The 23,000-nt window shown below is 40.9% G+C and overlaps 1 protein-coding gene across 1 annotated transcript in view; it reads left to right on the top strand.

The window, feature by feature from the left end:
• Positions 1 to 22,640, top strand: part of LOC122540091 (CTD nuclear envelope phosphatase 1-like) — a 73,415-nt gene extending 50,775 nt beyond the window's left edge. Inside the window, exons 4-8 of the mRNA XM_087980570.1 lie at positions 2,056 to 2,127; positions 2,945 to 3,061; positions 4,076 to 4,187; positions 8,602 to 8,686; positions 15,968 to 22,640. Of these exons, the coding sequence (XP_087836696.1) occupies positions 2,056 to 2,127; positions 2,945 to 3,061; positions 4,076 to 4,187; positions 8,602 to 8,686; positions 15,968 to 16,028 (447 nt within the window). The 3' untranslated portion in view covers positions 16,029 to 22,640. The remainder of the gene's footprint in view (positions 1 to 2,055; positions 2,128 to 2,944; positions 3,062 to 4,075; positions 4,188 to 8,601; positions 8,687 to 15,967) is intronic.
• The last annotated feature ends 360 nt before the right edge of the window (positions 22,641 to 23,000 follow it).

Raw genomic sequence — 23,000 nt, 5'->3', positions numbered from 1 at the left:
AGTAATTAAGGAAACAAGTGGCATACAATCCTTTTTTTTATGATGGAAGTTGAACATGTCTTGCCTCGATGTTAGATTGTATAGACTGGGCTTGATTCCACTGGAGTTTCATAGTGGATAAGACCCTGAATTGTCTTGACGAGGTCCATATATGTCGCCTCTTGTGAATAAGTCTAGAATTAAGAGGCACTTTAACCTTTTTGGGTTGTGGAAACAAGAACTCTTTTCTGAGGGTTGTGAGACTTTGGAATACTCTGTCTAGAAGTGACAGGATATTGAATATTTTTCAGGCTGAAGCGGATAATGCTTGGTGTTATTGTCCAACAAGAATCTCCCAAGGACTGATGGAAATGTGGAAATCAACACATTAACAGATTAGCCATGATCTAATTGAATGGCAAAGCAGGCTTAAGCATTCAAATGGCCTGCTTTTGCTTATAATGTGTATGGCTGTATGGTTTGCAGATCCATTATGTAGCTGTACAACAGGAAGTTAGTGCTCAACAATGTTCTTGGTTTAAGTGTTAACTTCCAACAAATGTTTCCTATTTTCATTCTGTAAACAGTAAAATGTAACTTTCTTTTTCTCATGGGAAAAGAGCAATGAGTCAAATGATGTAGTACCAGGAGGAGTTGTCCCATAGATTTGGATTTGGATGATGAGTTATGGTGGGCATACACACATTTTTCCAGAGTGTGATAAATGCTCAGCAGTAGCAATATAGACTTTGTACTTTGAAATGTGTGATGTTTGAACCGTAAAGCTTGTACAAGTGGCACACACCTGCACTTCAGAAAAATTATATTTGCATCCTATATTTAAAATAGAAAAATCTAATGGAGAGCTTGAGGTGTGTCCAAAGATGTATTATAAATTCAAAATTGGAGATGGAGATACAAACAGAAAGATTCAGTGAGGGGATTCTGGAGTGTGGGGCATAGGAGACTGAATGTATAGTCACTTGTGGTGTTGGTGGAAACAGTGTAGTGCTGGATGAGGTTAGATGGTATGGGGTGTGGATGTGGCCAGAATCAAATGAATGAAAATGTTTCCTTTGTTACGGACCAATGTTCAGTTTTTGGGTTAACAAATTAAGTTTGACTTGATATGGGATGGTTGGATTAGCGCTGCAGCTTCAAGAAGGGCAAAGGCTGGATGCAAATGACAGGGATAAAGAATTTGTGGAGGGGTTCAAAGACTAGGCTTTGGCCTATTTAGCTGAAGATAATTATCGCTCCACAAGTATATGTTGGGTGTGTGGCCTGATGGTACAGAAACAGTTGAGATGGCTGTAATTAGTACGACTTGCATGAAAATTCAACTCTGTGCCTTTTGGGTGGTGTGTGTGTGCATGTGTTTGTTTACTCAGGCTGTTCATAGTTAACCATATTGTTGTATTGAGTCAATTGTAGGCCAGACCAGGTGAAGACAGCGGTATTGCTTCCCTAAAGGAGCTATGGTTACATGGCTGCCATTTTTTTTTTTTTGGATGCACATTTTGCTATCTGATGTAGGATTCAAACCCATGACCTCAGAATATTGGTCAGTGTTTCTGGATTGCTAGTCCAACAATATTGCCTCCACCCCACGACCTGTACATAAATTTGTTAGGAATGGGCAGAAAGGTTATTGCCAGTGATGCTGTTAGCATAACTTGATGAATAAAAGTTCAGCCAAGGTGCTGGACTACATGGGGAGGTACTACAAAAAAAACAGCTGATGAGGAACTGTTCTAGATGTCTCTGAGGGATGTAGTGTAAAATTTTTTTTAATGGTTATTTTCTACACAATGAATGATTTGAAGTACTGATAGTCAACAAATTTGTTAAAAGTTGTATTGAGTTGAGGTGACAATAAGTAGTGCAATAAGAAGTTTCTGGTACTTTCTCTTAATTTATCACAAGGTTCATTAGAGTTGTCTTTGAAACGCTGCATTAATAGGCCCAAATTTGGTTTTGGTTTTTAACTTCAGATGTTTTGCTGAATATTGACTTATGTGTTGCATGTTTAAGGTTGGATACTTATTTAAGAGTTGATATTCTTCTTCTCTTCAGGTACTTGTTGACAGGCATCCAATCAGATTTTTTGTACATAAAAGGCCTCATGTGGACTTCTTTCTTGAAGTGGTAAGTCAGTTGAAAAAGGCGGTGAATTTTGAAATCCCAATTCACTTTAAAACAAAAATGCACATGAGGAAGAGAATACAGAGGTATTCGTCCATGGGTGCACGCATCCACGCAGGAATTTGGTTCTAAGAAAATGAGTACAAAAGTTTAAGTTTTTAGCCATGCAGTAATTGTTAAGTGTGCATGAACTCGGGTCAGTCCAAATTCAGCAATGAAGGGCTGGAGGGTTGGTTCATTGAGCAGTAGGACACCAGTGTATGTTTTTTTTTAACTAGTCTTTTGCAATGCAATTATTGTGCATTTTTAATTCTCAAAAGCAGAAATCATTTGGTGTGACTCTTCAGTTTGTACTTAAAGTATATTTACAGTTAAACCAAGTAATTCAAACTCTTTTATGCTTATTTTACTATGATCAAGATGCTTTGTAATCCTAATTGTTTTCAGTGAATGTGTATAAGATTATAATCTGGTCTGAGTTTGCGGCAGTAGGATGTACACATGTATACTGTAACAGCTGATCTAAAGTAAAGTGCATCACTGTTTTTCCCATAGTGCACGATTTACATTTGCACTGGGACATTTTTATGTATTAGTTGTTTTTTGACATGATGTGTTTCTGGGGTGGGGCTGGTTTCTTGCAGCCATGGAAGCAAAGCAGCTGTACATTATGAGGACCTCGGGGAATTTTAAACTTATATTATTACTAAAATTTGTTTTCTTTTCCTTCCATGAAATAAATGAGGCTTTATTTATAATGATAAAAGAATTGTATATTATTTCATGGTAGTAAGGAGCTGTGGCTGTATACTTTTGCCAGGCCAGCCAGTGGTATGAGTTGGTGATTTTCACCGCTAGTATGGAGATCTATGGTGCAGCTGTAGCAGACAAATTAGACAACAACAAGAAAATATTAAATCGACGATACTACAGACAGGTACGGAACAGCAGATCCTCCATAACCAGCGCAGAATGTAATGAGATGTCTGAAACGTTGTCTTGTGAGTGAAGTTTGATATAATTTCTCTTTTCTCCACTGTCATGTGTTTTCTCTCACCCTCTTGTCTGACCTGTCATTTTTGTGCTCTAGCTCTTTCTTTTTTGTTTGTGTGTTTGCTTGCTCGCTCGCTTGCTTGCTGTCTCTCTTCACACCAGCCCTGAATATTCTGCTTTTACACTGACTGGGGTTCACTTGTCCTTGTATATATTTCTTTCAACAAAGTTTATTGCCCTGTTTATTTTGAAATTTACATTGAGACACACAAAAAATCAAATTCAAGTAAGCATTTAGGTTTTGTTTGTACTGTTAAAAATCACAATAATTCCAACGTAGACAAATGTAACAGCTGTTGTAAGATAATGGAAAGCAATGAGCAAGATGGTAGATACTTTGCCTGTGATGCAAAGGGAGCACAACTGACTATGGAGGAGGTGTGTTCTCCATTTTTCTCCCTCCATTCTCATCCCCTCTTCTCCCTCCAAACCCTTGTAGTTTCAGGTTGTGGAATTCTTTCTAATATTCCACCACTTCTCCTTTTCCGTAACCATCCCACCTCCAGAGCTGCCTGGTTTCAGTTCGAGTCTGCATGATTTAGCAGAACTGAGGCTTAACAGAAAAGCAAGACTGTAGATGTAAGTGCCTCGGGGTTAAAGGAGAAAAATTAACCTAACCTCTTATGCCCACCCATATGTCTTTGCTCATTTGATTGTTGGACCAAGGTTATGGTTCTTTAATACCCCAATGACAAGATAGTTAGCTAGAATTAATGATGCTCACTTAAGTGAGGTTCAAAATGGTGCCTAGCCAAGCATAGCCTGCAATGTCTTCATGAGCAGAATAGAGAGAAAAGGCAGGGTAGTTGTGGTAGACAGAATTGTAGATGTGTGTTGAGGATTTTTGTTTAGTTTATGTTTAATGGAGTTTTGTGCTTTTACTGTTCTGTTTCCACAGCACTGCACACTTGAATTGGGCAGCTATGTGAAAGACCTTGCAGCGATTCACAGTGACCTCTCCAGCATTGTAATATTAGATAATTCACCTAGTGCATACAGGGGGCACCCAGGTAAGACATCATAAATACAAGCAAGAATAGAACAAATGACTCATCGACAGTGATCTAGTATTTAATACAATCATGGCTTATTGCTCTCTGAACTTCACTTTTCCAATTGCTTCTCATGTCCCTTAATTCCCTGCGTTAGAAACCTTTATTGATTTCAGCCTTTAACGTACTGTGTAATCGATGATTGTAGCTTTCTGTCTCTAAGTTATTTTCAGCTTTTATCTTGCTGTGACCATTTTGGAGTCATTATGACACAGAGGGTGACTATCCAATCCATTGAGTCTACGCCAACTCTGTGGGACAATCCAATTAGTCTCAGTCCACTGCTTTTTCCACAGTGCTCTGCAAATTTATTTCCCTCAACTGATCTTTCAATTTCTGTTAAAAATCCTTAATGTCATCTTTGTGATACTCTCATAAGCAATGATTTTGTCGATTTATTATCAAGTGCTAATTTTAAAAAAAATTAAGTTCCTCCTTCTAGCTGTTTTTCCCCTCCCCAAATTCCATGGTTCAGTCCTCAAATACACATTCCTTGTGCTATCAGCTAACGAGAACACTTTTTTTTTGTATTCATTATCTAAACCTGTCATGGTTCCGTATATCTTTATTACATTAGTTATCTTTATCCAAGGGACAATACCTCGAGCTTCCCGATCTAACCTTGATTAGAATCCCTCCAGTGTGGAAACAGGCCATTTGGCCCAACAAGTCCAGACCAACCCTCTGAAGAGTAACCCACTCAGACCCATTCCCTTACCCTATTGGCCAACATTTACCCCTGACTAATGCACCTAACTGTGGGCAATTTAGCATGGCCAATTCACCTGACCTGCATATCTTTGGACTGTGGGAGGAAACTGGAGCACCCGGAGGAAACCCACGCAGACACGGGGAGAATGTGCAAACTCCACACAGTGGCCTGAGGCGGGAATCAAACCAGAGTTCCTGGTGCTGTGAAGCAGCAGTGCTAACCACTGAGCCACTGTGTAAACCAACCTAAAGGTAAAATTTCTCCCCAGGAGCTGGTACAGAGTCGTACAGCATGGAAGCAGACCTTTCAGTCCAACTAGTCCACACTGAATATGTTTCCAAACTAAACTCATCCCGCCTGCCTGCATTTGGCCCATAACCTTCCAAATCCTTCGTATTCTTGTGCTTATCCAAATGTCTTTGAAACGTTGTAACCGTACCCTCATCCACGAGTTTCACTGGGCGTTCGTTTCACATGCTAACCACTGTTTTTTTTTAAAAAAATAAATTACCCCTCAAGACCCTTTTCAAAAATGTTTTTCCTCACCCCTTAAAAATATGCCCCCCCCCTCCCAAATTTTTGAACACTCCACCCGAGGGAAAAGACTTTTGCTATTCACCTTATCTATGTCCATCATGATTTTATAGACTTCAGTGAGGTCACCCCCTCAACCTCCTATGCTCCAGCAAAAAAGGTCCCAGCATATCCAGTTTACTTTTACAACTGAAACCCTCCATTCCTGGTAACATCCTGATTGTGTGTTTTTTTTTCTCTGAAATCTGCCCAGCTTAATAATACCCTTCGAATAATAGGGTGGCCAGCACTGGCCCACGGTATTCCTGAAGAGGCCTCACCAACATCCTGTACATCCTCAACATGAAATCCTGCCCTTGTTTGTTTTACCGAAACGTAATACCTCGCACTTATCCAAATTAAATTCCCACCTGTCATTCCTCAGCCCACTGACCCAGTTGATCCAGATCTCTTTGTAATCTTAGATAAGCTTCTTCAGTGTCCACTATGCCACCACTTTTGGTGTCACCTGCAAACTTACTAACCATGCCTCTTTTATTCTCATCCCTGTGGAACACACTGGCCACAGGCCTCCATTCTAACAAACAACTCTCCGCCACCACTGTCTGTCTCCTGCCACCAAGCCAATTTTGCATCCAATTGGCAAGCTCACCCTGAATCCCATGAGATCTAACTTTATTAACAAATCTACCTTATGGATCATTTCTCCTAAATCAAAGGCTTCTCTCAAGTCCAAGTAAACAACATCAACTGTCCTGCCCTGGGATACACTTAATCAGGTCCAGGAGATTTATCCACCTTTGTTTTCTAAGACCTTCCTCTGCTGTAATGTGGACTGTTCACAAATTTCAATATTTATTTCCCCAAGTTCTCTTGCTTACATTTCTTTCTCCACAGTAAAAACTGACACGAAATATTCATTTAATATCTCTCCCATCCCCTGAGGTTCAATACAAAGATGACCTCATTGATCTTTAAGGGGCCCTTCTCTCTCTCTCTCTCTCTCTTTCTCTTTCTCTCTCTCTCTCTCTCTCTCTCTCTCTCTCTCTCTCTCTCTCTCTCTCTCTCTCTCTCTCTCTCTCTCTCTCTCTCTCTCTCATTTCTGCTCTTAATGTTTTTGTAGAATCTGTTTTGGATTACCTCATCCTTATCCACTCTTTGACCTTCTGATTTCCATGTTAAGAATGCCCCTACCATCTTTATATTCGTCAAGAAATTCATATGATCCCAGCTGTCTATATCTTATGATTCTTTTTATTTATTCTTGACTGGAACCCCAATATCTATCTTTATCCATTGTGTAATTCTACCAGCTTTACTTTTCACTCTAACAGGAAGCATAAAGCCTCTGAACTCTCATTTATTACACGTTTGAAAGCCTTCAACGTGTCAGTCATGTCTTTACCTGCAAACAAACTACTGCTATCAACTTTTGAAAGTTCTGCCATGCCATTAAAATTTGCCTTACTCTAACTAAGAACTTTTATAGAAGGCTTACCCCTTTCCATAATTATTTTAAAACCAATAGAACTATGATCACTTCTGGTCAAGCATCTCTGCATCCCTCCAAGGGCCAACGCAACCTGTATGGGAAATATGTTTCCCAAGTTTGGGTGGATTCATTACTGTAAGGAAGTTTTGCATCTGTTTGAACTTTGAAGATGATTAGTCCAAAAATTAGAACTTAGACACTTAGTATTTGGTTGAAAAAGGATATGTAAGCCAGAGGAGAAATCTCCATTACATCAAATACATTAGAATATATTCTGCAGATTTTTTTTTAAACACAAAAGTAGTCTTTTACCCTGTCTCTTTTTGAAGCCTGTATAATTATATTATAGCACATTTAACACCGAGTGCTAAAGTACCTGCTCTCTATGTGATGCACGGTGACTCTTATTTATTGGCAAACACCAGAAAGACAGGTTGGACCGAACCATTCAGGAGTGAAATTGGGTGGGGCTTTTTTGAAAGTATGGTAAAAGTTTGGAACTCTGTTTGCCTAAGCCTGAGGATGCTTGGTGAATTGAAAGCAAGAGAATGGTGTTGAGGTACAAATTCTGTACCCTGTTCCTAATTCTCAGATTGCAACCTGAATTAAATTATGAATAGAGATTCTGTCCACCTCTGCAATTGTAATGTAAATATGAGACACATTGGCCACTGGTGTCAATCTTGGCTTTGTTGATTAATATCAATTGAATCTTTTACATGGACTTCAGCATTGAATTTTCTTTTAAAATTTGCGGAAGTCCTTTCTGAGAACAAAGGGAATCTTCCCAAGGTCTATGGGCAGATGAGCAATTAGCACAGGTTTTAGTAGACTTCCTTCCATTTAGGATATAAAGATTGAGTTTAAGGAACTTTTATTTACACGTAGAAATATATTAAATGGCTTAACTGAAGTAAATCATGAATATCAATCATTTTTAAGACCAATCCACAATTTAGCTGGTTAAGGCCAACATTGCTGTTGGATTTTGTTTTGAGATGGAGCCACACGTCCAAGGCACCTGCGAATCAGTAAACCTGCTTCACTGACCACGGTTAATCTCTAGTTTACCTCATCCTCACCAATTAAGCTTTGCAACTTTGAGATGAGCTCTATTAAACAAACAGCATGTTGACAGCAGAAGTTTTTTTTTAGTTGGATTGAAAAATATTTCTTACTTTAAATTGGATGTTCTAATGTCTATAATGAAAGTTGGTATCATTCCTGTTAAAATAAGGCAGCCTTTAGGATTTATAGGAGAAAGTGAGGTCTGCAGATGCTGGAGATCAGAGATGGAAATGTGTTGCTGGAAAAGCGCAGCAGGTCAGGCAGCATCTAGGGAACAGGAGAATCGACGTTTCGGGCATTAGCCCTTCTTCAGGAATGATTCCTGAAGAAGGGCTAATGCCTGAAACGTCGATTCTCCTGTTCCCTAGATGCTGCCTGACCTGCTGCGCTTTTCCAGCAACACATTTCCATTTAGGATTTATAGGACTAGCAAACATCGATCTGATAGAGCGGTGATGTATGTGTGGAATAATCTGTCAGGCTGGATGGAGGAGACATGGGGTGGACGTTTTCTTGTCATTTCCTGAAAGTTGTTAATTTTGTCTATAATTCCCCATCCTACACAGATAATGCAATTCCGATAAAGTCTTGGTTCAGTGATCCTGGGGATACAGCTTTATTAAACCTGTTACCTATGCTTGATGCATTAAGGTAAGTTAACTGTGAATTTACTAAATACAGTGTGCTTTGCGATTCTCTAATGCTGCCGAAAGTTGCTATAGTTTGTCTTATTTAACAATTCCTAATATATTCAGAGGGCTTTGAGAGAAGAATTGTCTCAGAATTCTTGCCCTAGCCACTTAAAGACATTAGGTGGCTGACTCTGTTTTCTTTGCACTATTTTAAAAAATGTATAACTTACTCCAGTGCTACAGTGAATATATATACCACCAGATATGGTTCATGTTAACTCAGTTACCTTCTCCAGAACAATCCTTGACCTGTTTACTATTTCCAGCATTTTCTGTACATATTTTCAATTTCTTATGCTGGCAGTGCCTTGCTCTTCTATAATTAAAAGCCAAACGAATGGACTCAGCAAGATGGCGACAATTCAGTCACAGTGCCGTGGACAGCTCTGCCTAATAGCCAAGGCATATTGTTTTTTTTTTAACCATCCCTGGCCAACGTATATGGAGGAATTGTTAATTTAAAAACTTGAAGAGCACATATTCGTTGACAATTAGGAATGGCAAGGATGCCAAAAGGGAAAGGAGTGAGCAAACAGCAGCGAGGAGGACACTCCCCTGCAGCACCGGGCACACCACAGGCTGCAGTAGCAGCCTCTCCCGAACCCCCGGGAGACATGACAGACTCTCAGGAATTGGCGACGGTGATGGTGAGACTTACCATGAAGGTTGAGGCTGCGGTCAAGGAGATCCATGCCCAGGTCCAACCCATCATGTCCATGCTGCAGAAGCATGAGCGGGAGCTCCAGGGCCTCGGAACAGATGGAGGAGGTGACAGGTCAGACCACTTCCTCGGAGCGGCGACGGAGTCCTCGTCCGGACAGATCCAAGTGCTGGAACAACAAGTGCAGGCTTTGCAAGATCAGGTCGATGACATCGAAAATCAAGGTCAGAGGACGTATTTTCGGGTTGTCGGGCTCCCAGAGGGTGAAGAAGGTGGGCAGCCTGTCAGCTTCTTTCAAAATTCGTTGCCGCAACTCCTGGGCCTTCAAATTGAATCCAGCCCAATGCAGATTGAAAGGGCCTGTCAGGTGGCGGTGCGCAGGTCTGGGCCAGTACAGCGCCCCTGCCCGGTGCTAGTGCACTACTTCATGGACAGGGACAACAAAGAGTGATAGAAGCCTCCAGATCACTGGGGAAAGATCCACAGGTACTGCTGCACAAGGGGACAAAAATCCTGTTTTTCCGGAATTTCTCAGTAACTGTAATTCGAAAGAGGAAGTCCTTTGATGAAGTTAAAAAGCAGCTGAGGGACCTGGGCATCCTGTACTCCATGAGATACCCCGCGGTGCTCCGTTTCTGCCACGAGGACTCAGTTTATACATTTGACTCAGCGGATAAAACCAAGAACTTTGTAGGCGCTTTAAAATAGACCGATTTGCTCTGAAGGATAAAGTTAATGTTCGTCCTCTTTTCCTTCTTTCCCTGTGTTTTCCCTTTTCCCTTTTTTTTTCTCTTGATTTTATCATGGGAAAATTTGTGGGTGCCCTTTGTTGTTTTCCTTTTTTTTTGTTCTTTTTCACTATTAGTCACAAGTAGGGGTGACATCTAGCCGGGGAAGGGCGGAGTGCTTATCCTGACTTTGTCTTCTTTTGTTGACTTAAGGATCATCTTGTTTACTTATATATTTTTGCCTAAGGCTGGGGCACAGTCTGGGCCTGAAGGAGTTGTGCAGGAGTGGGGTGGGTAGGGTGAGTACCCCCTATGGGCAGGGGGAAGATTTCAAGTTGGTTTTCTTTGTTTGTTTGGTAGCAATAGTTTGTAGTTATGATAGAGTAGTTTTGTATACACAATTCTGCGAGTCTCTTGAGTCTCCATTTACTTGTGCTCGGCGCATTGCAAGCCGGGTTCTCCGTCCCAGGGGTTCAAGGGTCTCTTAAAAGAGGATATGGCTAAGTGTCTTGTTAAATGGTGCATCTGGAACATCAAAGGAAGTCATTCCCTGTTAAAAGGAAAAAAAAGTGCTTTCTAACCTTAAGAGGGAAAGGGTTGATTTTGCTCTGTTGCAGGAAACCATCTTAATGATGGGGAACACCTGAGGTTACAACGGGGTGGGTGTGGGGGGGGTGTATGCTAGGCTATTCTTTTCATCCTTTACTACTAAAAGTAGGGGAGTGATGGTACTTATCCCGAAAAATCTTCCATTCACACTATTAGAGCAGGTGAAAGATTAGCAAGGGCGGTCTGAGATACTTACATGGGGAGGAATATGGCATTTTAAATATCTACTGTCCTTCGGCGCATCACCTCAATTTTTTGGTTAGTGCCTTTTCTAAGCTGAGTGCCTTCGGAACACGGCACATTATTATGGGGGGGGGGAATTTCAATTGCCTTTTGGACCTGACGATGGACAGGATGCCTAGTGGGCTCCCACCTATTTCTTCACAGGCCAAGCAGGTGGCTGACTTATGCGAGAGTTAGGGATGGTGGATATTTGGAGATGTCTTCACCCTACCAGCAGGGACTTTACCTTTTCTTCAAACCCACATAAATGTCACACGAGGATTGATCTTTTTTTTGGGCTCCCTCGATCCTTCTGGATTCTATTATGGGTTGTAAAATTGGGTAGATATCTCTGATCACGCAGCAGTATATTTGGAGGTTAAGGGCAAGAGTGAGGGTCTGGGTTTGCGGCACTGCTGTCTAGATCCTTTTCTCCTTAAGCATTCCAAATTTGTGGAATACATTTTGAGGGAGTTTCAGGAGTTTTTGACTATCAACTCAGGCATGGCTAGTAGTCTGTCCATGCTAGGGGAGACCGCTTAAGGCCTTTGCTAGGGGATTAGCTATTTCTTAGTCAGCTAGTCAGAAACGACAGGAGGGGGAACAGCAACATCTACTTGAGACGCGGCTGAAAGTCGCTGAGGCAGCACATTTTGCGAGGCCTTCGGTGACCAAGCTACAGCGGGTCACAACCCTTCAGGCTGCTTAGAATTCAATATGGACTCAAACCGCAAAGAAAGAACTTGTTTTTGCTTGACAAAGGCTGTTTGAATATGGGGATAGGCCAAGGAAGTATTTAGCGTATCTGACTAGGGAAAAGCGTGCTCCCCAATCCATTTAGATTGGAGACAGCGCCAGGATCCTTCCTTACGATGACAAAAGGATTAATGACGCTTTTCGGAGTTTTTACTCTGAATTGTTTCGGTCTGAATGTTGCAAGGATAGGAAGGCCAAGATGGAAGCGTATTTTAAGAGCCTGGACTTCCCTGGGGCAACCCTGGAACAGACCCCTCTCCTTAATGCCCCTTTGATGGTTCAGGAAATACAGGAGGCAGCTCAGCAACTTCAGAGTGGGAAAGCACCTGGCCCTGATGGTCTTCCAGGTGAGTTTTCTAAGGAGTTTTTAGGAATTCTGTCAGGGCCGATGTTGGAGATGTACAATCACTCCTATATGCATGAATGGCTACCACCATCTTTGAGAGAAGCTAATACTTCCCTCATTCTTAAGAAGCGGAAATTTCCTGAGGATTGTGCGTCATGCAGGCCCATCTTTCTATTAAATTCAGATTTTAAGATTCTACCTAAGATCTTGGTGCTGAGATTGGAGAAGGTGTTGCCTCATATTGTCGAAGAGGACCAGACAGGTTTTATAAGGGGCCATAGATCTAATAATACTAGAAGGTTGCTAAATATGGTGCAAGTATGTAAGCAACAATCGATCTAGGGGTTGGTGATTTCCTTAGATGCAGAGAAAGCATTTGACCGGGTGGGATGGCCGTATCTCTTTTATACCTTAGAGCGGTTTGGATTAGGTGGGGTCTTTGCTAGGTGGGTGGAGGTTTTATATTGCCACCCTCTGGCCACCAACTGGGTGAGGTCTGGGAATTTTAAGATTGGTAAGGGTAGTCGTCAAGGCTGCCCCCTCTCATCACTATTGTTTACGTTGATGAAAGAGCCGCTGGCACAGGCCATTCATCAGAACGTCCACATAACCGCTCCGGAAGTGGGATTGAGGGTACACAAGATTACACTGTATGCGGATGATGTCCTTTTGTTTTTATCAGACCCAATGACCTCCATACCCCATCTGATACAATGTATTAATTCATTTGGGGCTACTTCAGGATATAAGATAGACTTTGCAAAGTCGGAGGTTATGCTTTTGGGGGACCTCGAAGTGCCAGAGGTTGAAGTGGCCCTAGGTTCCCTTTCAATGGTCACAGGTGGGTTTCCGATACCTAGGTATCTTTATTAGCCCCATGTTTGGTTATTTCAGACTAATTTTGCTCACCTGCTTGACAATATTAGGCAAGATCTTCAGAGATGGGAGGCTCTTCCAATTTCGTGGTTGGGCCGAATAGCCCTTATTAATATAAATATCTTTCTTGTTTGCTTTATCCCATGCATATGCTCCCAATAATGTTTCCCAGGTTAACATTGAGAAAACCTATGGGTTGGTTTAGTTCCTTTGTCTGGTATCATGAGTGGCCCCTCATCAAACTTACTAAATTGCAGTTGCGTCAAGGAGGGAGAGAGTTGATTTCCCAGACATCAGGAGGTATCAGTTGAGTTTCCTGCTGTCCTTTGTGTGTGATTGTGGAGGTAACGATCCAAACCCAATATGGCTGGATATCAAAGCCTCCCAGGCAAAGTGCCCTCTTATTAATTTGCTGTTGATGGATAAGATGAGGATAGTTATGGGCTACTGCTGGAACTCGACTGTTATTAGTACAGTCAAGACATGGAGGACAATGCGTCAGAGTGAGGGCTGCTTATCCAAGACTTCACCACTTACTCCCATAGTCGGTATGCCGAGGTTCTAACCAGGGATGATGGGATCAGGGTTCAAACAATGGGCAGCGAGAGGAGTTTCTAGTTTGGGAGACTTGTTTGAGGGGGAGGTTATGATGTCTTTCAAGCAACTGAGCTGCAAATCTGAGCCCAGCAGAGATCTTTTCCATTTTTTTCAGGTTAGGGATTTTATCCAGAAGAAGACCGCTTCTCACTAAGCCCGATAAACCCGATGCAGAGAGGTTGTTGCTATGTGCCACAAGCGCCCTCTCAGTTAGTGTCCCCTATCGCCTACTGGGTGGCAGGGCCTAGCAGGATATTAATTGTTTATGTGGGGTTTGGGAGCAAGAACTAAGAGTGGAGATCTCTTCTGAAATGTGGGAGGACATATGGGAGAACGCACAAAAGATCTCAATCTGTAATAGGACATGCGCTGTGCAGTTAAAAGTTCTGCACATGGCTCGTCTGGCAAAGTTTAAACAAGGGACATCTCCAATGTGCCCCAGATGTTAAATAAGTGTAGGTACTCTTACCAGTTGCTCTGGACATGCCACAGAGTGTGTTTATTGAAGCGCTGTGGCAGGAGAGATAGGGATGGTATTGAGGACTGAAGTTAAAGTAGACCTGATATCTCTCCTTCTAGATCTATCAAATTTATCATATTTAGATGGGTATGGGCAGAAACTATTTAATATTCTTTCTTACTGTGCACAGAAGAATAGTCTTACTTGATGGTAAGGTCCTAGGGAGTGTTGCTGAACAAAGAGACCTTGGAATGCAGGTTTATAGCTCCTTGAAAGTGGAGTCGCAGGTAGATAGGATAGTGAAGAAGGCATTTGGTATGCTTTCCTTTATTGGTCAGAGTATTGAGTACAGGAGTTGGGAGGTCATGTTGCGGCTGTACAGGACATTGGTTAGGCCACTGTTGGAATATTGCGTGCAATTTTGGTCTCCTTCCTATCGGAAAGATGTTGTGAAACTAGAAAAGATTTACAAGCATGTAGCCAGGGTTGGAGTATCTGAGCTACAGGGAGAGGCTGAACAGGCTGGGGCTGTTTTACCTGGAGCGTCGGAGGCTGAGGGATGATCTTATAGGAGTTTACAAAATTATGAGGGACATGGATAGGATAAATAGACAAAGTCTTTTCCCTGGGGTTGGGGAGTCCAGAACTAGAGGGCATAGGTTTAGGGTGAGAGGGGAAAGATATAAAAGAGACCTAAGGGGCAACTTCTTCACGCAGAGGATGGTACGTGTATGGAATGAGTTGCCAGAGGATGTGGTGAAGGCTGGTACAACTGCAATATTTAAGAGGTATTTGGATGGGTATATGAATAGGAAGGGTTTGGAGGGATATGGGCTTGGTGCTGGCAGATGGGACTAGATTGGTTTGGGATATCTGGGTCAGCATGGACGGGTTGGACCGAAGGGTCTGTTTCCATGCTGTACATCTCTATGACTCTAATTGGGTGTCTGAGAACCCACTGGGCTTGCTGGGATGGCAGAAATTAATTATGGAGCACATTCCCATGGGCGTTTTTCACAAATATGGTGCACCACACAACAGACCATTTTTATAAGACATGACAGCCCTTCTTGAGTTATTTGGACACCGATCTGTCTGCTATCTTAACTGGGGTGTTTGTTTAACCAGGATGGTTAGGTTTGCTGAGGCCTGAAGGGCGGGCTCCTGAGTTAATACGGGTATATATACAATGCTCCCTTTTTTTGTTTGGGAGCTTTGCACCAAGCATTGGTGTTTTGTGTTCTTATGTGTTTTTTGTTTTACTAGTCACTTATTTATTTATAGGTATTGTTTTGTAAGTGTTTGGTTTTGTTTTGTATTAAAGGGTAGGTTAATAGTTAGTAGGCATGTATTGTAATTTGCTTTATTTTATTATACTGGTATTTGTTATATTTTTGATATTTTTGTAAAGTCAAAAAAATGTTTTTTGCTAATATATTTACGAAAACCCAAAAGAACTGCAGATGCTGTGAATCCGAAACTAAAGCAGAAATCAGTTCCGAGGAAATGTCACTCCACCTGAAACGTTAACTCTGATTTCTCTGTACATGTGCTGCCAGACCTGAGCTTTTCCAGCAATGTCTGCTCTTATTAAATAAATTGTACGCTGTGAACAAAACCATCGTAACCCCTCCCCCAGCCATTTCTGACTCTGTCAGTGTGTATGTCCTTCTAGTTACCTGTTAAAGTTTTCCACGACTGAATATTAAGCAGAAACCCATATCATAGCCTCTCTATGCTACTCCATCTTCACCCCACCTCTTCATCTGGTCAGGTGCCTATTTCCTTAGGCTTTCTCTCAGAATGGCGAGTAATAGCAATTTGCTGTTAGCACCTGTGGAGTCATCCTTTAATGAATGCTTCCATCAAAAAATAGGAGAAGACAACAGGGGAGATGTGGGCAAGGGTGGAGTGGAGCTGTGGTGATTCTTAAAAAAAAAAATGAAAGTTGTGTTCCAAGTTTTCTTTTCTTTCCTTTCCTGCAGGTTTACTTCAGATGTTCGGTCTGTCCTCAGTCGGAATCTCCACCAACATAGACTGTGGTGACATTGCATTCGATATTTCTGGCGCACCCTTGTTGATAGCTCATACCAGTCCTCTGGTGCTTTGAACATTGTAAAGCCTGCGCACCAAGGAGGTGTTTTGAGTCTGCATGAAGTGACATAAACTCAGTGGACAGTCAAGACCTGTTTACTTCTGCGTGGACAGATATCTATGTGAATGTTACAAACGTTCAAATCAGTGCTGAGATGGTGCATCGTCAAATGCATTTTAATATATCTTTTTTTGTTTATAAAATGGTATTTTTGAGCTCAACTTCCCTCACTTGCCTGAGTTGGAGGTTTTGTTTTGATGTGTTCTGCCTTTTAATGTTTGATTATGTAAAGATAAGATGATATCCATGAGAATTAACTTATCCGTTTAAAGGCAACCAGGTTACTTCCCACTGAAAGGGAGTCCAGGTTTTTTTTTATGTGCTCCGTCCTTCTACATGATGCCAAGTTTTCACCAAGTAGTTTGACCAGACGCAGCATTCCCAAGTCTGAGCCTATCAATGGTGCTAAACCACAAATCTAGAACAAGGTTTTGTTTGGGCCTAGATTTTTTTTAAAAATTCCTCCCTAATGTGAAACAGTTCTGTCAATTCAGCTTTTATCAAACAGTATTACTGCATATCAAACGAAGAATAAAATCTGATTTCTAGTACAGTAATGGGTGATTTGTATCATGGCTTCATTTTACGGCCTGAAGAGTCACAGCTTGATTGTAACCATCAGTCTTGCCTCAGAATGTTTTATTTTTCCCTAAATGATTGATAATTCCACTGAAAATCCTATTCCTTTTTGCCAGGGTTTCTACAGTTTTTTTTTTCATTTTATGTAATTATCTCTCTCTTCCAGCTTCTTTCTCTTCTTTTTTCTGGATTTGCCTGTTGGCTCGATAGGCCAAGGATCTGTGTGCCATCATACTGATGTTCGCAGAGAAGACAATGTATGGCAGTATGACAATTAGCCTTGCGCTTTTGATCTAAGAAGGATGAAAATCAGCAGCTTTATGTTCTTGACCCTTGTGAAGGGATTGGTGCTAAAAAATTGTGTAAAAGCAGGATGTGTTAATTGTTCACGGCTGAATGTTCATTGTCTTTACTTTACACATAAAGTATGAGGGCTCTTATGGTGAGGTGTTAGTGTCTGGGCTAGAAGGTCTGGGTTCAAATCTCAGCTGCTGCAGAGATGTGTCTTAACTTCTCTGAACAGATCGATTTGAAAATGTTTATACATGAAATATAACCAGGGAGGGAATCTCCCAATTTTCAAATCTGACTTTTCTGAGAGAATTACTTTTAACATTTCTATAACTGGTATCCATTTACTTGAAGAATGAAAGGCTTGTGCTGTTCAAATACAATGCTGTTCAAATACAATCTTTGGGAGAGCTCCCTCTCTAAGACAGGAAATTGTGGAGTGAAGTTGTCTTTTAGACCCTGAGCACACAGCAATATTTAAAGAGCAGTATGTTCTTCTATGTCCTGGTTACCATCTTTTCCCAATGATCAGGCCAAAATCAGATTAAACTAATCATTCATCTCATTTCTGTTTGTGGGATTTTGCAATGTGCAAAATAGCTCCCACATTTGCCTACGTAGCAGCAACTGTGCTTCCAATAAATATTTTATATGGGAAGCACTAGGATATCTAGATAGATGTAAATGCGCACAATATAAAAACAAAGTTTTTTTTTTTCTCATGTTTCCTGAGACTATAGCAGTATTTTGGAAGGGTCTCCCACTAATCACTGAGTATTTTGTAACATTGAATAATGAGCAAAATGGGAATGGGTAAATGCTCAGAAAATGAAAATAACTGAGTCAAATAGAGGGCTCTCGAATTGCTGAAGACTAAACTGGGTAATGGATTTCAGGCGGCGTGGTGGCTCAGTGATTAGCACTGCTGCCTCACAGCACCAGGGACCCAGATTCAATTCCGCCCTGGGGAATTTCCCCGTGTCTGCATGGGTTTTCTCCCACAGTCCACAGATGTGCAGGTTGGGTGGTTTGGCCATGCTAAATTACCCTGTAGTGTTCAGGAATGTGCAGACATGGTGGATTAGCCATGGGAAATGCAGGGTTACAGGGATAGGGTAGGGGGCGTGACTCTGGTTGGGATGCTGTTCAGAGGTCAGTGTGGATCCGTTGGGCTGACTGGCCTGCTTCCACACTGTGGAGATTCTGAGACTTGTTTGCATTCTGGCCATTTATAAATTAAAGTTTTAGAGAAGCATGGACCTCCAATGCCTTTGCTGATGATCTCTATTTTGGTGGTACAAGACCAAAGGCTGTCTCTGGTGCCGAGCAATTATGTTCAGTCATGGCAGATCACACAATCAGTCTGCAACTGATGCTTTGTGCAGACTGGCTTGAGCCTTTATCAATCATTAGTTGGTGTCACAGATTATGTGCCATAACCCAGTGGAATTTTAATTGTTTTGCCTGCAATTTCACAAAAGTGAGAGAGCTGCAGCAGGAATAATGTTATTTTGGTCTTTTCTTATGTTTAACCTGCCTTAAGAGACACTAGTGTAATGCAGATGATGAATTCAAATGCTATAGCTTATTTGCGTTCTCCATATGCAGACTTGCTTGCAATAGTACCTTGGATAAACTGTTCATTAGCATTTTTGATCGCATAACTATCATAAATGGAATGTCTGTTGGAACACCTACCAACACCATGAAACTGCCATCTTTAATCCCAGAGTATGTATTTACCAATTTCATAGTGGCTAATTTCATAATTAATCTGGTTTCAGAGCGATTGAGCTAAACTTGTAATTTTGCACCACTTCACCTGCCCGAAAAGCCATTAACAACAACGTTTATGACTTTCAACTCTTTTGCATATAAAGTATTTCAGTGGAGTTTGGGCATAATTAGGATATAATTATGGGTGTGAAAGTAGCAGCCTTCTCTCCTATAATGCAATATGTCCATTAGGCACATTGTAATGGAAATCCTTCCATATTGATCAGACTTTTGTAGCCTCCATTTTAAACCCCTCACAACCCTGCAGGAGCTCTCAGCCATCAAGATTGGGATGAAGCATGTTAAAACGAACCCCCCTGGCAACAACCTCACTATTTTAGTGGCCAGGCTGCTGATTTACACCCCCTATTGTGGATATCTTGATCATAATCAGAAAATAGGAACATTCAAAATCGGTCAAGCCTGCCTGACCTACTGCATTCCAACCCGTGAATTCAAAGTGAGCTCGAGGTCTCACTAATGTAGAGCAAAAGACAATGGGACGTATGTAATCACCTCACCCTAAATATGATGCTATGTAAAACAGAAGAATCTGTGGAACTTAGCTGCTTCTAGTATTTTTGTGCAGTGCTGAAAGAGCTCACCAGAATTTTTAGTTAAGTTTGTATTTTGAATTCATTACACCATTTTTCTCTCCGCTTCCTGAACAATCGAACGGTGCGAGTTGCTGTTTTTAACAGCTGACTCATAAAATCCTCAGTGTGTTGCTGTGCCATTGACTGGCGATGTGCTTCATTCCAGGGCCCAACACTGATATTTTGAGCAGTGTGCTCAGCAGATTATAATGTCAGCAAGTTTTAGCTGTGCTTTGCTGGACGAGTTTGAGCAATACTGATTCCGTAAATTGTCTGTAGTGGCTGAAAAGTTTTGCCACCTCAGTTTGAGTATTTATAATTTGGCAGCCCATGTTTGCCATGCTAAGCTGTATTTTCAAGGGTTAAAGAGCATCTGAGCTTTCCTGTAATTTGCCAGACTGTTTGTTTTTGCTTTGATTGCTAGGCACCGCTTGATCATTAAATCGTTGTGTGGACCAGTAGTCCAAAGTGATGTCAGGAGATGGCTGAAAAACCTTCTGTGAATTGGTCTTTTCTGTTATGGTGACCAGTGGGAGTACCTGCTCAAATTAAAGTTTTAACACCCATCCCTGCAATTCACTGGCAGAAGACTTCTCTTAAATCTTGTCCCTTTGTAATTAGATTCTATAGCTTGCCAGTTGCTCTTTTGTGGCACAGGCCTGTTTTAGTGAGTAAGTGGACAACTTGTAATCCCAAATGATCTGATAAAATGGCCTGCAAGCAAGTTTAGTTGAAACTTAAATGAGAAGAATGTTCTTAGTGGCATTGTTGGTCTGCATAACTCTTGCTTTTGTTTTGGGTGATGTAGTATGTATGTACATAGTGGCATCTCAACAGACTGGGAAAACAGCTGGTTTAATCCTTAACCTGCTTCTAGCTAACTGGTTTTAGCCAGGTGTGATGAGATCTCCCTCTGGGAGAGATGTCAGGATTTTGATTGTTGTCCAATATCCCTTCCTGAAAAGTGCACTTGATGTTATGTGAGAATAGGACTGCAGTTTAATATTACTCCTCAGACACTTGACTCAGTTACAACTCGGCTGCTAACAACTTAAAACTAGCCCCAATATGAGATGGCCTCTTCAAGAGGAAACTGGGGGGGCAACTGAATTGCCATTTTAGCTAGTAGTATTTGACTACTGGTGTTAGCTAACCTACAGTGGGTTAGCTATTGCGTAAGTGACTGGTTCATTAATTTCTCGGAACAATAGATGGACGCGTGGAATGCTTACTTCAAAAATCTGTCTTTAAAAACTAAACTTTGATTTAGTAACAGTCTTCCTGCCAGTTTAGTCCAGGAGCTGTGCAGTTTCCACTGAGTTTGGTTTTATTGGCTTTGCAATTTGATTTTAAACAGGAGCCTGTGAAATAAAGTTGAAAATGTAATGAAACTTTGTTTTCAAAGTCTGAATTACAAATTTTGACATGTTTCAGTAATGTAACCCTAATCCTTTGAATCTATAAGAAAAATGAAGAATGAATCACTAAACCAATAGTGACCAGCTACTCATCATAGTTTCCAGGTGATATCTCTCCTCCATTCTCTATCCTGCCCGGAAAACGATTGCAAACATTTTCCTCTTTTGACAAAAGAGTTTCTTTTGTAACTTGTGTTTCAGTACGCTGAATTAAGACAAGAAAATAGAAATACAATCATTCTATTGTCTCAACTCAAGGAATCCTGAATGTACTTTCTCAACAGTGATGTTTGGATCTCTTTGGTCAATGGGGAAGAATCCGAACAATGCTGAAAAATAATTAGAATTAAGAATTTTATTCCAAATAGAATCTAAAGAAGATCCTTTTATCGTAATAAGAATCTTCTCATTGGGAGGTCAGTTTGCCACCTGCTTCATGCTGTTTCAAGCTATTAAATGTTTGCTAAATTTATTTCCTTTATCTTGACTTTTTTTAAGCAATTTTCTCTAACTGAACACAGACAATATGTGAAGGAAGCAAAAACTGAATCATGTAAGTGTACAGTAGATTGGTCAATCAACCTCTGAAAATGACTGGGCTGAGACTTTAGATGGAAGCTTTAATCGAGCCCATTGGTTCAGACTAAGTCTTGCCCAGAATTTTGGCCTAGATCAAAAGCTGCTGCAAAAAGCCAACTTTTTTTCGATACTATTTCTGTCTCCAATGAGTCATGATGCACTTGTTTCCTATCAAATCATTGGAAGGAGTTAGTTGTGCATAAGTTCTGCCCTTCACAACTTTATTTCTCTAACCTCCTCTCCAATAACCCTTGTCGTTTGCATCTTCAATGCTTCCCTGCTCATCCAAAGCAATTTTAAAATCCTTTATTCCAATTTATTTTCTGCAGGGTCTTATTCCTTTCCACCACTTTAGGTGAACATGCAGAAATATGGAGCTAATGGGCTTCCTTTGCACTGACCTCTCCCTCCTTTCTCTCCTCGCCATGAGATGCTGCAGCTAGCTCTGCCTCACTCTGCAATATTCACTCCTGAGTGTTCTGCTGCAATAGCTTTAGAGTTTCCCTACAGTCAACCTCCCTCCACCAAATCTTTTAACCTCCACTTTGCTTTTTGTAGAATTTTGGGATGCTTTCTGGTGAATGCTGCTGTACAGGTGCATGTTGTAAATGATCTATTATACTGAAACTTTTTTTGTGTTTCTGAGTGAGTTTAATCTGTGTGTTACGTGGCTATGGAGAGAAAACTGGGCTGGGTGAAATGAGTTGGGAATTCAGTCCAGTTATGATTCGGCTAGCCAATGCGCCACATGCCCTCATGTTCAAATTTGACAATCTTATTTATAGACCAGAGCAACATGGTGCAAATCTGTTACTGGGGATTCACACTAAAGGGTATATCAGCTAGAATGAACTTTATTTTTCCTATTTAATATCAGTACCAGTATGTTCAACCCTAACAGATGAATCCACATGTGAAAAAGCCTCAATTGTGGTCTGACGTGTGATTAATTCATTTGAGGAAAATGCTTGCCTGTGGTTCACATACTGTTTATATTGAGATAGACTTGAAGTTGGAGAAGTTTTTGTATCTTTACATGCAGAGATCAGAGTGAAATATTTTTGTATGTTTAAAAATTACCAAATCATGCTGGTAGCTATTAAAAGTCATTGGTTATTAATGCCCTTGTTCTAACTCCATGGAAGGGTGGGGCAGTGTTTTTTAAACAATGTATTTTGAAATGTATTTACAAATGTCAAAACCTAAGCAAAATTGCAGCTTCTGGAGAAAATAAATTAAAATAAATGATAACTTTTTCCAGTTATTAATTGTACTGTACTATGGCTTGACTGATTAATGTGCATCTGAGTCCAGGACAGAGCTATTTTATCAGGAAACTAGATGGAACCAATGTTGATATTTTTATTCAATGTTTAATTAAATGAATTTTATGTTCACTGTTCACTTAAATTCAAATCGCTCAATCTTTAGACCAAGTAGTATTATAAACTCTGTGCTACCAGGGAATTATTCCAGATTCCACAATTAGTGGCAAAAAGATTCTCATCTGGCCTCTGGCAATAAGAAAATCTGATAAATTCAAATCTATGGCATGATCCCTGACCTGGCTAAAAGGGAATAATATTTCTCTGGCTGCTCTGTAAAAAAACAAAACCTCCAGTGG

Source organism: Chiloscyllium plagiosum, unplaced genomic scaffold (assembly GCF_037043375.1).
Source record: "Chiloscyllium plagiosum isolate Xiang-an unplaced genomic scaffold, Cpla_swu_hap1 HiC_scaffold_37, whole genome shotgun sequence".
NCBI lineage: Eukaryota > Metazoa > Chordata > Chondrichthyes > Orectolobiformes > Hemiscylliidae > Chiloscyllium > Chiloscyllium plagiosum.
Note: the sequence above shows the minus strand (reverse complement) of the source record. Positions and strands in the feature narration are given on the sequence as shown.